The sequence below is a fragment of the Mauremys reevesii genome, linkage group 19, assembly GCF_016161935.1.
Source record: "Mauremys reevesii isolate NIE-2019 linkage group 19, ASM1616193v1, whole genome shotgun sequence".
In the NCBI taxonomy this organism is placed as follows: domain Eukaryota; kingdom Metazoa; phylum Chordata; order Testudines; family Geoemydidae; genus Mauremys; species Mauremys reevesii.
This window is the reverse complement of record NC_052641.1, coordinates 5,267,538-5,282,339: the sequence shown is the minus strand read 5'-3', so window position 1 is coordinate 5,282,339 and position 14,802 is coordinate 5,267,538. Positions and strand designations below refer to the sequence as shown.

The 14,802-nt window shown below is 46.6% G+C and overlaps 1 protein-coding gene across 16 annotated transcripts in view; it reads right to left on the bottom strand.

The window, feature by feature from the left end:
* Positions 1-306: 306 nt before the first annotated feature.
* Positions 307-14,802, bottom strand: part of ZNF618 (zinc finger protein 618) — a 268,840-nt gene continuing 254,344 nt past the window's right edge. For 11 of the 16 annotated variants that reach the window (XM_039506113.1, XM_039506105.1, XM_039506106.1 and 8 more), the window contains 4 exons: positions 14,654-14,698; positions 7,484-7,561; positions 3,535-3,636; positions 307-1,960 (listed from right to left, as the gene is read on the bottom strand). In XM_039506113.1, the coding sequence (XP_039362047.1) occupies positions 447-1,960; positions 3,535-3,636; positions 7,484-7,561; positions 14,654-14,698 (1,739 nt within the window). In that variant the 3' untranslated portion in view covers positions 307-446. The remainder of the gene's footprint in view (positions 1,961-3,534; positions 3,637-7,483; positions 7,562-14,653; positions 14,699-14,802) is intronic. The other 5 variants (XM_039506112.1, XM_039506109.1, XM_039506110.1 and 2 more) reach the window with 2 other exon arrangements.

The following is a 14,802-nucleotide window of genomic DNA, read 5'->3' as shown; positions in this document are numbered from 1 at the left end:
TGGCAAGGTGGCCCAGGGGACAAGAGGGGGGTGGGGGTGGAGGAGAAATAAAATAAACTTCAAGTCACTTTAGATCGCAGCTGCCTGAAGATTTTAGAATGTCAGCCTCCCATTGGTGTGCCCACTTGAAAACATTAGAAAGTCTGTCAAGTCCACATGCTAGCTAATGGAAAGGAGCACGTTCCTGGCAGAGGGCTGTGTCTGATACGGGCTCGGCTTCCCTCTGAAACTTATTTTTTTATTATATTTTATATATATATATATGTGTGTGTGTGTGTGTGTGTGTATACACACACACATACACACACATATAAAATCATACACACACATATATAAGCACTTGGTTTCCAGGGGCTTTCATAATGAGGTCCACAGTGTTTAGAACTTAAATTCTTTTCTTTGTTTGGAACAGTGTTTTAATTTTTTTTCTTAATTAAAAGACAGTTTTAAAGCATGTTGGACTTCAAAAACATGAGTTTGTTCATGTCTTCTGGACTGAGCAGCCGCCTCCTTTTGATTAAGAGGGCCTGCTCACACATATTTACACATTCACTTCTGGCACCGACAGCAGGCACTGCTAAGAGCCAAAAGGCCAACTTGGCTAGTTTCGTATGCTTTTGGGTAACACACGACCAGTACTGAAATAGATCAGGGGTGGCCTGGAAGAGGGGTTCTTGCAAATAATCGTAGACTTCATTTTTCCCAAACTGCTCTTCTTCCTGAGGTGGCGGGGCCTCACCTGCTGCCCGTGGTTTCTTGGTAGAAGGTTCAAATTCTGGTTCTTCTGCCCAGGACTCTTTCACTTCATTGATCAATTCACAGACCTTGCCAATGATCTCTTCATGCTGGTATGGTGGGACTGGCCGCAGCTTCTGCTGAGGGTCCAAGATCATGGCTACTTTGTGTGCAGAGTGAACTTTGAAGTTCTCCTTCAGTGCCTCCAGGAAGAGGTGGCAAAGCTTGCTGACTATGCCAGCGTCATTGGCTTTGGAAGTGAACAGTTTCTCCAGTTTCACGTAGGTGGGCAGTACCAGCTGCAGGGTGGGCCGGCTCTCATTGCTCAGTTCAATAACTGCTTGTTTCACTGGGGCCAAAATGGCCGCCAGGTTGCTGAGAAGATGCTTGTTCAGGTTTTGGATGAGGTTCATCTTCTTGGCTCTGCTGTAGAACTCACATATCTGCTCATAACGCTCATGGACAAGCAGGAGGGAGTCAGTCACTGAGTTCCAGCATGGTGGGGGAGACGTCTCCTCCAGAGAGCCAAAGGTCTCCTTTGAGAGGCCCGTGGATCCTGCCAAATCTTCACAGACATTCAGGAGCTCGATGACTTCGTGCATGTTGCGAGCCTGTAGTGTTCGCTTACTCAACACACTCTGCACGACTGAGTTCAAGGCACAGGCCGAACAACGCAAGCACATGCCTGCCTTGGAGAACGCAGAGGAGTTGACTTTGCAGTCTGTGACGTACACTGTCCTGATTTCCGACATCACAAACTCAGACATCACGTTCTGCACCCAGTGGTGGATAAAATCACCATTATCTCGGATGTCCACCCCCTTAATTCCCAGGACATAACTCTTGATGTGGTTGCCTTCAACCTGATAAGCTGTCAGGATGTAGCAGGAATCAGGGCCAACGCTCTGAGAGTGGCAAGTGACACCTATGCCTAGGCAGGCATTGCTGCCCAGGGCACAAGTGACTTTCACTTTCACTTGGTTGTACATCCGAGGCAAATGCTTCAGCGCCAGTGTGTTGAAGTTGCCAAGGATTTCTGTGACAGAGAAAGCACCGTAGCGAGCACCACTATCCACCAAGGTCTGTGCCAGCTTGATGAATTCCTTCCCGCTCACCACACTCAAAGCTCCGAGGTCGGTGCACATCACCCGCAGCAGCCTTTCAGCAATGTTCTGCCGCTCCTTCTCCGGGATCGCACTGTTTGCTACTGAACCACTTGCAGATGCTGCAGAAAAACAGAAAGAAGAAAGAAACTTGTCAGGATCATTCCTTCTACCCAAGGAACAGGAACAACAAGGCCAGAATTTCTCCTCTGCGAGTGACCCAACCAGGAGGCACTTGCCCAGAGTATGGCAGGTACAGATATATTCCTGAACCTAGGATTACCAGTGGGTCTCTATACCAAAGTGTTTCTAGATTCAGGCTGTCCCTGCTGAACCGATGACGGACTTTTTCTCTTGCTTACAGCAGAGAGGAGCTTATCAGTATGTTTTCCCTGATTCAGTAACAGAAGCACAGCAGAAGTGGATTATGCAGGATTCAGCCGTCATCATGGCCTTGGGCAGCTGTCCTCTGTCCCTCCCCAGAGACCTCTCTGTGGCACTGATCTAGGAGTTGTCTAATTAAGTTATAATCAAGGATGGTACTGGTTTACAGTGCATCGGGGTTAGCAGTTAGATCTTCGATTCACCTCGTATGTCTTAGTGTGCTAGGTTGGCCTTTCCATTCTTCTTCTATTTAGAATTCAGGACTCACTTTAGCATCACATTATTTTAATAAGAGCTGCATCAACCTCCGTTTTGTATGTACAAGAAGTCTGGCTTTTTTGGTCAAATACTCTGATGTTCAGGCCTGTACAGTTTAAGGTTTTCTTTCTCCTTCCCCAGCTCTAGTCTAGTTTTTGTGACGCCTGCTGGGCTTTACTGTTGTTTCTGCCATTTTTGGACACACCATAGGACACAAAATATTAGGGTTTTAATGCATCCTGTTTCCACAGGGAAGCTCAGCTGAGGTATTGTATCACTGCTGCTTTTATTTTTTTTTAAAAATACCCCCATTTCCCACATGGTTTGTGACTGAAACACAAGATCATGTGACTTGCCCAAAGTCTGGTAGCGAATCAGTGGTTGAGCTAGAACCTTGTTGGCTGCCAGTAACTCTCTGGTGATGCATAGGGCAATGATCTCTTTCCCTATGGCAAGGAAATCCAAACTCAGACCAGAAGTTACAACTCCCAGCAAGACTAGTCTTGTTAATGAGTTCGGAGACAGGAGCTCTCTCTCAGCCTTTTTCCCTACCATGACTACATTTCTATTAGTTTCCAGATAGCCTCTACACAGATTTCAAATATCAGAGGGGAGCCGTGTTAGTCTGGATCTGTCAAAAGCAGCAAAGAGTCCTGTGGCACCTTAAAGACTAAGAGACGTATTGGAGCATGAGATTTCGTGGGTGAATCCCCACTTCGTCGGATGCATCAGGTTGCATCCGACAAAGTGGGTATTCACCCACGAAAGCTCATGCTCCAATACGTCTGTTAGTCTATAAAGTGCCACAGGACTCTGCTGCTTTTTACAGATTTCAAAGGCGCTTTAGTGGGAACGAGTACAATAGTTTATAGGGTGCTAATGGCACCTGAGATCTGGTGTGACTAACTGAGAAAAAATACATGAGAGAAGTACTCCCGACAGGTGCAGGACATGGGCTTCGCCCTGCCTGAACCATTGCTGTGACCCACCCCAGGTACAGAGCCATTGGTCCAAGGCCTACAGGGAAACGTAATGAGAAAACATGGCTACATACTATTATTGGCATTGTTTCTTTGGAGCTGTGGTTTCCATTTTTCTTCCACAACAGTCAGAGGTGATCTGGGTTGGTTAGAGGCAATATTGTTCTCATTGTCAGCTGTGGGGCATAAACAAGAAGGAGTTAATCAGAGGCGTAAGAAGAGCATTTCCCCACGATATTAAGGGAGACACACACACAATGCCAGCCATGTGCCAGGATGGGTTGTGGGGCTACAAGAAATGCCGACTCTCCAGAAGACAGCAGGCTAAAGAGAGCAGAACAGAAAAGGGGAAAATCTCCATTTACTACTTAACATTTACTTTTGTATTCCTTAATTAGTATGACACCAATTTATTACATTTTCTGTTGCATTTAATAGATATACTACCCACAGTAGAGAACAATATTATCATAAGGCTTGAAAACAACCAATCCTCATGTAATTTCCACTTGGGTTTCCCAGCTCCTGTAGCCCCGGTCTGAGTCCCTACCAAAAGGATTACAGCTAAGATGGCTGCCACGGTGCTCTGACCCCAATCCCAGTGTAACATCACGCCGCTGGGTGGGTCATCAGCAGTAGGGAGCTAACCTGGGACCTCTGGATATTAATGCACAGGCTACTGCATGAGCGAAAAGAGCCTCATGTGACTGTGTAGCCGGCTGGCTCATCAATCTCTAGGTGGGCTAACCAACGTAAGAGGGGACAGGAGCCGTACCAAGGAGGCATGACCTACAGCAGCATGCTTGGAGTCAGAGACTGAAGGAACTAAAAACCTCTGCTGTGGCCAATAGGGAGGCTTCTGCATGGGTTGATCTTGACAAGCAGTCCACTGGACCAATCACAAGCCTGCAGTGAGCTAATGGGAGAAGGAGCAGCCTGACAGAAAAAGAGAGTTTTGAGTTTGGAAGCTGGGAGAGAGACACCTTGTTTGGGTGCTGCATTGGCAACACACTGGACCAACATCCCACCCGAAGTCATTTAAAGACGATACAGGAAATGCATGGAACCAGAACACAACCTGGCTAACTAAGCTGCTATTCTGCAGCAGAAGATCAGGTATAACAGGGTAGGGATTTGTGTGGGCATGTCATGGGTCCCTCGACATGTCTGAGGGACGCAAAGCTTTACATGGTGTGTCCAGAATGGACTGTTCAGTGTTTGCAGGGCCCTGTGCCATGCTCCAAGACAGCGATCAGCTGGAGGAAAGGCTACTAGTACATCACGTCCCTAGAGGAGGTTGGGGAGAAAGTAGAAGCAGGCGTCCCCACATGATAAACTAGGAATCAGAAACGACTGGTTCTTCCCAAAGTTTATCTATTCTAACTGCTCCATAGCAAACATCAGAAATGGCATTAACTCAGCACATGTACTGGTAGGTTAATGAGACATGCCTCGTGTCTGCTATTAACTTTGTTCCATTAAGGCCCATTCACATGTCAGCCTTCTTCTGGTCTTGGCAGGGGAAAAACGGTATTTCCTTTATCTATTTCATAATACTAGGGGATTTATTATGTGCAATTATCCGTTGGCGTTCAATGCGGAGTTAATAAGATTTGTGCATTTCAGTTTCATCCTCCTTATCAGTCAGGTTGTGAACTATATAGATCATGGTTCTTTAATTTCTCTTCATGCCTCCAATCCTTTAATCCAGGTTCAGCCTAGTTGTCCTTTTTATTTTTTAGCACTAGATTGCAGAAAAGGCATTATATGGTAGCACTCGACCTGAACAAAGTACCCTAAAGGGAGTGAAAGCTGGATATTGTACTGTGTAATTACAGAACAAATTCCTTTGCCTTGTGTTCTGCCATTCTAGTGCTGCAGCTCAGCCTCCAATTTACATTCTAATCACTTCTTCCCATTGTGTAGCTATAATCTTCCCTAATTACCCTTTTAGCCTCCAGAATCACTGAAGTGCCAACAAGCCCCTGCTCTCACTCCTTAGGGCTAGCAGCATGTTCCTGGACTTCAGTCACTTACGGAGGAGGGACCAATGGACTCCTCATTTGGAGTGGAAAAAGAGATTAGACATTTACTACAAATGTTTTGAAAGTTAAACTGGATTTCTGCATGACAACAAATGCGTCCAATGTGCCGTTATACCAGATCCCACACGCCTCAGGGCAATACGCTTCTACTAGGGGCACAGTTATACTGTACTCCACAATCCACAGTTACGCCAGATTCCTCAGTCCAACTGGCGAAGGGATACAAGCCGTGCTGTGTGCCACTGATTATGCAATTCATTCATTCATTCAACAGTATGCCAAAGAGTCCCTGCCACTGAGAGCGCAGGGGTGCAGTACAGACACTCACCTGCAACTGCATTTCTCAGTTATGCAGAGCTCTGCACTGAATGCGCGACTACGGGGTCTCTCTCAGTAACTGTGGTCATTATATTGTTTCAACCATTGCTCTGGTTGGTTACCACCTTCAGAATCTGCCATCCCAATAAATAAAGCTGCCTTTAGCAATGCCACCCTCTTTGCCTTGCCCCTCCCTTAAACCCAGATAATAAATACAAAGTAATTCATACCAAGCCATTATTACTCTTAGTGGGAAATGGGAGGGAAAACGAACTCTCCCTTGCGGGGGGGAAATGGGGGGAAGGATGGGGAGCTAACGTACCATGGTGCGATAGGCACCACATGAAGATCCAAGATAGGCAGAAAGGAGGTGCAAGGGACAGGTGTCAGACGAGGGTTAAGTTAGGTGATAGGCAGGGAGGGTATTATATTTTCTGTGGACATGGGGATGGGACATTCTGAGGACTGCGGCCAATCAGAGCACTGTGATTTATAAGTATCTAGAGAGCAGGGTGAGGTGACAGAGGGCACAGCTCAGTAAGAATAAAAATAATGTTAACACAACTGTATCCTAAGCTAATAACATACATGCCGCAGAATATACAGAAACGAGGTCTGTGAGTTTATTAGCGCAGAACATGTGATGGAGTGAAGAGGAAGAGCCTGCAGATGATCATTTTTCTGAAACACTTACATGTGGCCTTCAGACTGACATTCCTCCCTCACTGCACATGTCCCTGCCTGCCCCCCATCTCTCCTATCCCTTCCCACCCCATCTATGAGTCAGGGATTCTCCCCAGAGTCATGGCAATCACTGTGTGCTTACACTGTGTTCCAAGTGCAAGGAGAGATGGAGATTCTCCCAGTGCAAACACACAAGGTAAATACTAGAGCTGGTCGAAACACGGAGAAAGGCTTTTCTGTTGGAGAATGCAGTTTCAAAGATGGAACACTTCGCGAAAGTGTGTCAATTTCACCCAAATGGTTTTTTGGAGGGGAAATTTGGACAATGTCAAAATGTCCCTTTTTGATTTTTTTAAACAGTTCGATTGACTCCAAATGGATTTTTTCCTAGAATTGTCTTTGATGGAGAAAGTAGAAATTTCACGGTTTATTTCTATAGGAGTGAAGTTAAATGTGGAAATCATGAAAGCCTTCGTGAAATAGACTTTCCATCCCCCACAGAGCTCTAGTCAATACAAACATGTGACAGGATCTGTGGGACAAAAGCCGTCTCTCAGTTTTAGGATAACTACCTTGAGGGGACAAGGGATTTCATCTGCCCAGGGAATTTTGACCCCAATAGGAGAGGTGACTGATTAGTACCTGGATATTGTAGGGATAAATGAGACAGGAGTGATTTAATTTGATATGCTCTGCACAAATGCCATGCATGCTTTCAATCTTCCTTTGAAAAGTGACCTCAGATACAAACACAACCAGATATCGGAGAGCCTGGCACTCCTGTAGGCATTGCCTTGTGCTCCCTGGTCTCTTGTTTTTTTCTGCAGATAAGAGGTAGAATTACTGGCACACTGGAAAGTGTAAACACAGGAAGCTCTATGGACACACAACTGGGTCAGTGTGAGGAATCAGTGCAGAATTTAATTCTCTGCTTTATCTGAAGTCTTTAAAAATAAATCAGAAGTGCCTGGCTTACCTGCATGGGACTGCATGTGCTCCAGCAGATTGTTATAAAACTGAAACTGGATTCCACAAGCTCCACAGGTGTAAGGTTCTGTGCGGGAGAGATCAGTTCAGAAGAGTCACATGGAACGTGCCGAGAAATAGCACACATGCACATTTCATAATGGAACTCTATTGTGCCCGAGAGCCCAAGCCAGCAAACCATTAGTCAGAAGAGCTGCTGATTACGCATGTGAATAAGGGTTTGCAGAATCGAGCCCATAGTTAGGTAATAGGCACTGATTCAGGATAGCACTTAAGCATGTGACTTCCTGAATTATGGCCTTGGGCTCTAAATCTGTACACACTGATGCCTGTGCTTAACTTTCCTCCCGGGAGAAGTCCCCTAGGAGTCAGCGGGACTACTACTGAAGTTAAGCATATGCAGAAATGTCTGCAAGATTGGGGCTTTAGTCCGGGTGCACATTTACAAAATACACAGTCCTGTAACCCATCGCTTCTGCAGACCTGGTCTCTTCTTAGTTTCTTTTGTGTCTTTAACTGAATTTAATTTTAGAAGCAGTTCTGTCATTTCCAGCCTCTGCCTCCTTTCCTGAGCAAGACTAGGCCAGAGGGAAAGGCAGCGCTCTGAGGGGGTTGGAGGCAGGAGGTCTGAGCTTGGCACCCCCAGCAGGGCATCAGGCTGTGACAAATCCTGCTACCCAGAAGCTGGCACAAGTAGGAGTGTTGTGTGGGCAAGCAGCTTTCTGGCCATCAGTCAAGATCAGACCAAGGAAGGCTGGTTGCCCTGGGCAGTGGGCACAGCAACTCTGAGCTGCTAGGGTGGACAGAGGGTCAGAGCAGGAGTGCAGCAAAGCAAACGGAGCTGCGCCAGGGGCCTGAGCAGAGCATCACAGCTAATCTGCCAGTCGGAGGAGAGAGATGGAAATGCTGTTAAAACTATGTCTTTAGTCAGACTCACACTTGGACCACTAATGAGCTGAATGCTAGTTTATTTCCAATCTGACAAGGAGAAGTAAATTGAAAACTTAATTTTTACTGAGCTGACATACAAGTATATTTTCTGTTGCTTAGTTTTAACAATAGTATTAGTCGTCGTGTATTGATCACAAGATGTGCTATCAAGACACCTTGTATAGCAATGTTGTCAGTGTTGCAATTTAATTCTCTATTTTCATATATGCCAGCACATCTGCACCATTAGTCTGTGATGTTACACTTCACAAGAGTAGTTTGGATACAGAATGTATACTCTGCATATAAATGATTCTTATGGACTCTCTCGGGCATACACAGAGTAATACTCAGTGCTAAAATATACTACCAATGTTTATCTACACTTGTAGGGAAAAATATGATCTTACATTCTATTACTGAGAAATACCACTGCAAATTACATATGCACAAAGGAATTAGCAAGCATCTCAAAAGGTCCAGAACACTCACTTTCCAGGCATAACTAACTTGGCTACAACCCTGCAGTCGTTCCTCTCAGATAGCAAAGAACGGAAACTAGAACAGAGCTGCATACGGTGGGAGAGGGAAAACCAACAAGGCCCCCTGCACAGAAACCTAGGAAGCCGAGGCATCGGAAAACAACTGTAGGGATTAAACACACGTCAGCGAAACAACAGGCAGAATCTATATGAGCATCTGTCCCATTGAAATGAGGGGAACACTGAGGCTGTTCCAGCTCAGCTCAGCACTTTGTTTAATTTGACATCATTCCCTTTATCCTACCGCCACATTCTCACGATGGTGTGGAAGTTTGGAAATATTATAACTAAATCAAAATGGTTGTTAGGGGAAAGCAGGAGGCTTTGGCAGCTGAACACAAGGCATTTAGGGGTTTTGGCACTTGAGGTGGAGTGGGAAGCTGTTCGGGAATGTGGGATAGACATACAGACTGGAAGTTTCTAGTAAAATGATCAGCAGTGAAATAGTTAACAACGGCAACTTGTAAACTATCCCTAGGTTTCAGAGTCAATATGATTAACATGAATGGGGCAATTCACAATGCTCAGAGTCAGTTTCAGGCTGCCGACAGACTCAGGAAGACAGCACTGCATTAATTTCTATTTGGTTCATATTTTGAAAGTTTTCTTCACTTTTAAAAAAGTGTTATAAAATTATAAAAAGTTGAAATTCTGCTGCTCAATTCTGTATCAAGAGGTAAATTCTGTGGCCAGTTCTGCACAATTCTACAGGGTCCTGAAGATAAACGCTCAAAAAACCCACCCCTCTCCTCCACCCCAAACTCAGAGATACAGGACATCTTTCTGGGAAGTACAGCAAAATAAAGGCGCATAAATCAATTACACTAAATCCAGCACCCTAAAGCTGCATGTTTCTCTTCTTGCTTATTTCCTTCTTCCAATTCTTTATCCTCTTCATCTCTCCTTCCAAACTCATCTCATCCCACTGGACTCCACACCTACTTTCTTTTTTCCCTCTCAATTCTCTTTTTAAATTCTCCAATTTTCTATTTTTAAAAAGCACCTTCTTTCTCCTAGTTATCCCGTCCCTTTGTTGTCTACCCATTTCTCCTGAACTCTGTTCTTGTGCTAGTCTCTCTCCACTCCCCACCCTTCCTGCTGTCCTTTGGATTCCAAGTACTCTCCAGCTCTCTCTCAATCCCTCACCTCCCCATCAGAGGAGATTGTTTCACCATCCCTGCTGGGAATGGCCCACCCCCAGGTATCATTCTTGACTCCTCTCCTGTTGATCTCCTCCCAAACATCTCTGAAGTGCTTCCTTTCTGCCCTGCTACAGAAGTGTCATGCCCTGGACTCTTGCCTAGACTAGTGAAACCTCTGTGACCTACCTGGCACTTGCCTTACACCCCTCCAGACTACCCAAAATGCCCCCGTCATGGTCTCAGTGCTAGCTGAACCTCTTGTCCCCTCTTCTCTGTCCCCTCCGAATGCACCCCCTCAAGTACCAGGCTTTGATCTCTCCTGGGCTGGAATTCTGTGATTCTCCCACTCCTAGACTGGGCCCTGGGCTACAACACCCTGCATAGCAACCGTTCTTTTCCCAGCAGATCTGTCTGAGTTACTGGGCCTAGGCGTATTCCCTTCCGGGGTCTGAGAGCAGTGCTGTACAGTGACCAGACAGCCTTCTTAAACCGGAGGATTCCTTATTTTGCACTTGGACCAAAGCAATTAGAAAAGAAGGATTTGACAACAGTCAACAGTCTGCACACATTTCTCTCTTGCCTACAGGCATACCACCCACTTCTTCAGACACGCCTACTTGGTCCCTGCATCTCAATTTTGTTCCCCTGAACAATACACCCCTCTCGGGGGTGTTCTTTTTTAAACTTGCCTCAGTTCTGTGATCTCCTGTGTTCTCGAGCCTTATGCTGAGTCATTCTTTTCCTTCCTCTCTGTTTTTCTCAACAGCCCCCTATTAAACTATACCAGCGTATTCATCCAGTCATAACCAGGTCAGAATACAGTACTCAGAAGTTATTACAGAGCAGCTCCAAATATGTCACACATCTCCCCGCATCAAAGCTGAATGGTGCCAGCATCTGCTATCACCCCCTTTGACCAAACTGGACAGGTACGTATGGGAAGATTTCACACGCCCTCACATGCCCCCATTACCACAGAACTTCTGGGATGAGGCTGGGACCTGACCCTACCACTTTCTCCTCTGATTGTCTGCTGGGGCATCAGGCAGGCAGTGAGCCCTCATCCCCTACAGTGCCAGTCACCATGGCTTCACTCTAGGGTTTCTAGGCAGCACCCCTGTGATCAAGACAGGCCTGGCCCCTGCAAAGCTGGTGTTAACCAAGCCGTAACTCCTGGGCTCTGGTTCCCTATTGTCAGGTGGGGCCCCCAGCTCTGGCATGCCTTCTCAGGGTGTCAGTCCCCCACGCTAGGCTATGTGGGTATGAGGAAACCATTTCTCTTCTGAGGGACAATCCTTCGTTCTCTCTCCAGAAACCAGTTCCTCGCTCTATCCCATCTCCAGGATGGTTGAGCGTCAGGTTCTACTGTGGAGACACCCCAGTTTACAAGACAAGGGGTGGCAGCAGACCTGTTTTCCCAGTCATTCCAACTGGCCTCAGAGTCCTTGCACCGGAGCCAGCTTGGTCCACACACTGTGTGGGGAACAGGGCAGAATCCCCAGCCCATTTGCATTCTCACAGACACCTGGGAGGGGTTCTAAGCTTCCTATCTCTGTTCCCTGGCCGGGGCAGGGGGTGGGGAGGGAAGAGCCCTCCATTCTCCCAACTACTCATTTTCACGTACAAAGGCAGCCTGCAGCTTCTGTGAGCGAGCGGAGCCGTTTGTCTCCATCTGTCCCTGAGCGTGACCATGTAGCCGAGCTGGACTGTGGCTTAAACTTGCATCGTATGCTCCAGAGGAGCTGGCTGTGTAACTCCCTCCCTCCCGAGGTGGAGGGATACAGTTAACTCCACAGGTCTGAGATGCAGGACGCCCCTCTGGGGCCATGCTCCTCCTGAGTGGACGTGTGAAGCAGCCGTTTTCTTGGTCGACGCACGGGGACCCTCCAGAGCTAAAAAGCACCAACTGCTGCAGCACCAGCTAATAGGCCAAGGCTCCATAGCTGGCGTCTGTGACCACTCAGATCCTCTGTGGATCAGCACAGACAAGGGCTTGTCACCTACACTAACTATACTAGTGGGTTACAGACTGGGGAATGACCCAGTCCGTTACAGACATGGCATCGCTTCTTCCCACTCCCCCTGGAGCCCCTCTCAGGTGTCCTTTCCTTTGCGGCAGTAAGTCCTCTCTCCTGCGTGGGTTTACCTGGGGAACACCCACTCTGGGGTCCCAGGTATGGGCCATTTCCCCTTGTGTTTCCTCTGATAACTAGACCTGACACCCACATACTCATCAGCCAGTTGCCCCGTGGCATAGAGGTCTCTTAAGGAAATGTGAACACAAATCATGACACTGTTCCAAGCCCCAAGCTTTGCTCCGGCTGCTCCACCACCTCCATAGAAATCAACCCCTTAATCATTTAACCCCCTTAAAATCTTTTCCTATCAGCCTTTGGAGTCAGTTCAGATTGAAATTGTTCAGAATCCTCAGTCTCTCCCATCCATTTGGCTGCAGGTCTCGATGGCTCTCCCCCGGCCTGCGAAGGGATTAGAAAATACAGCCAATCTGCAGGGGGACAGATCACAAGCCTTCGCAAAGCAGTGAGGTAGGCATCAACAGTCTCCCCTTACCCCGCCTTAAACGGGGGGAAACAATTTAGCATCTTTGCTCCCTGTGGAATCAAAATCACCTCCCCCTGCTTTGCTTCTCCACACACCTCTAATGCCAGCTCCCCACCTCACCTTCCTGGGTCCAGCTCTGTCCTGTCTACCAGCCATTCCTCCCCTCTTGCTACTCCTCCGCCTGTGCCGTGTTCTGACAAACCCCACTCATCTTCATACTCCCTTTGGGTCCTTCAAATACTGCCTCGCACATTGCCCCTTAGGCCTGCAATGACCTCGCTGGCCCTGCTACTCGTGCAAACTTCTTCCCCTTCAAATCACTCCTTTCCCCCACTCCTGTGCTACTTACTCATTTAGAATAAAATAAGGATGAGCTTGAGAGATCGGTTCACCAGACCACACCATCTCTCAATGCACTGCCCTTCTCTCCCCAGCCTTACGGACAGAATTCACAAGAGCTGCCTCAGCTGATGGCCAGGAAGCGGCCTGCATTAGCCCTAAAATGATCCTCAGTGCTCGTCTTCCACCCACGTGAATGGGAGTGAGAGAGAGAGCGAAACAAAGACTGTCCTGTGGCTCTTAGGGAAATGTTACCACAACAAATGTCCAGCCCTAGCAAGCTGCCTGCACATTCAAATAGATCTCAGCTGCTTAAAGCTTTTAAAATGAAAACTAGCTTTTGCCTACTTATAGACTCTCCAAAATCAGACTGTCCCCAAAGACAGGCTCAGCTAAATAGTAGCCCAATTGCTTGCTATGATATTGGATCTGCTACTCTACATAATCCCAACGAGATATGGATTATGGATCGCCACAGGACAACACAATCCTGTCAAGGGCCAACCCTCTATTTCATTCTTTCTTTGGTTGCAGAGTTCAGGTCAAGTGGAGACAATGAGACAAATTGTGTTTTGAAGGACTGTCGGTCTAAATCAGGGGTCGGCAACCTTTCAGAAGTGCTGTGCCGAGTCTTCATTTATTCACTCTAATTTAAGATTTCATGTGCCAGTCATACATTTTAACATTTTTAGAAGGTCTCTTTCTATAAGTCTATAATATATAATTAAACTATTTTTGTATGTACAGTAAATAAGGTTTTTAAAATGTTTAAGAAGCTTCATTTAAAATTAAATTAAAATGCAGAGCCCCCCGGTCCGGTGGCCAGGACCTGGGCAGTGAGCGCCACTGAAAATGAGCTCGCGTGCTGCCTTCGGCACACGTGCCATACGTTGCCTACCCCTGGTCTAAATTCTGGCCACGTAAAAATGCCAGGTCTTTCTTTTTACTTATCTGCAACTGAACCAGAGCTTTCCAGACAAGCAGGGAGACCAGGCAGGCTCCTTATCAACCAATGTCTTAAAATTCGGGCATGCTTGATGAAGTGCATGCTAAAATCTAAGGAAAAGATTGTGTGTGTGCACATGGGGTGCAGGAATGACTGAATGGACCTTAATCATGCATGTGGATGAAATGCTGCTGTTTATTCTGGAATATATGGCTTCACCATTCCTAAGAGTCAACCCAAATCCTTGTACATTAAATACTGACCCACTACCAAAGAGTCGGCCAGTGGCACAATGCCCATTCTTACCTCACTAATAGCTCAGTGTGCTGAGCCATTAAGAGATGTTTTCTTGTATATACATGTAACTCAAAAATGAGTTCATTTTTAAACTTCAAGCCTTGGTCTATTAGAACGTGTGTTTCTGCCGTGTTTGATAAAACCTGACACTCAAAGGTTGGAAGTGATCCAAAATGACACAGCAGCCACACACAGCACTGGCTGTCCCCTCACAACCCTGGGTTCATTTCTATCTCATGTAAACCCTTAAGAGCCACAGACAGAAGTGATGCTTTTTATATTTTGGCAGACACCCAGAAATAAAAAACACTTATTCATGAAAAATGCTAACAGGACAGGACAACCACCAAGGCTGGGTGGAGACACCCCCTAGGTGCCCCACAAACATCCATCACACTTACTTTGTAAAAGCGGGAAAGGATTTGAAATCAGGGGACTTGCGGTTTCTGCAAAAAAGAAAGAGATTTAGACATTGAGACTGGCAGAGACCTTGCTGCATCCTCTTCAGTTCATTTATCCTTACTCCTATACCATACCTCCAGAGTCAGCT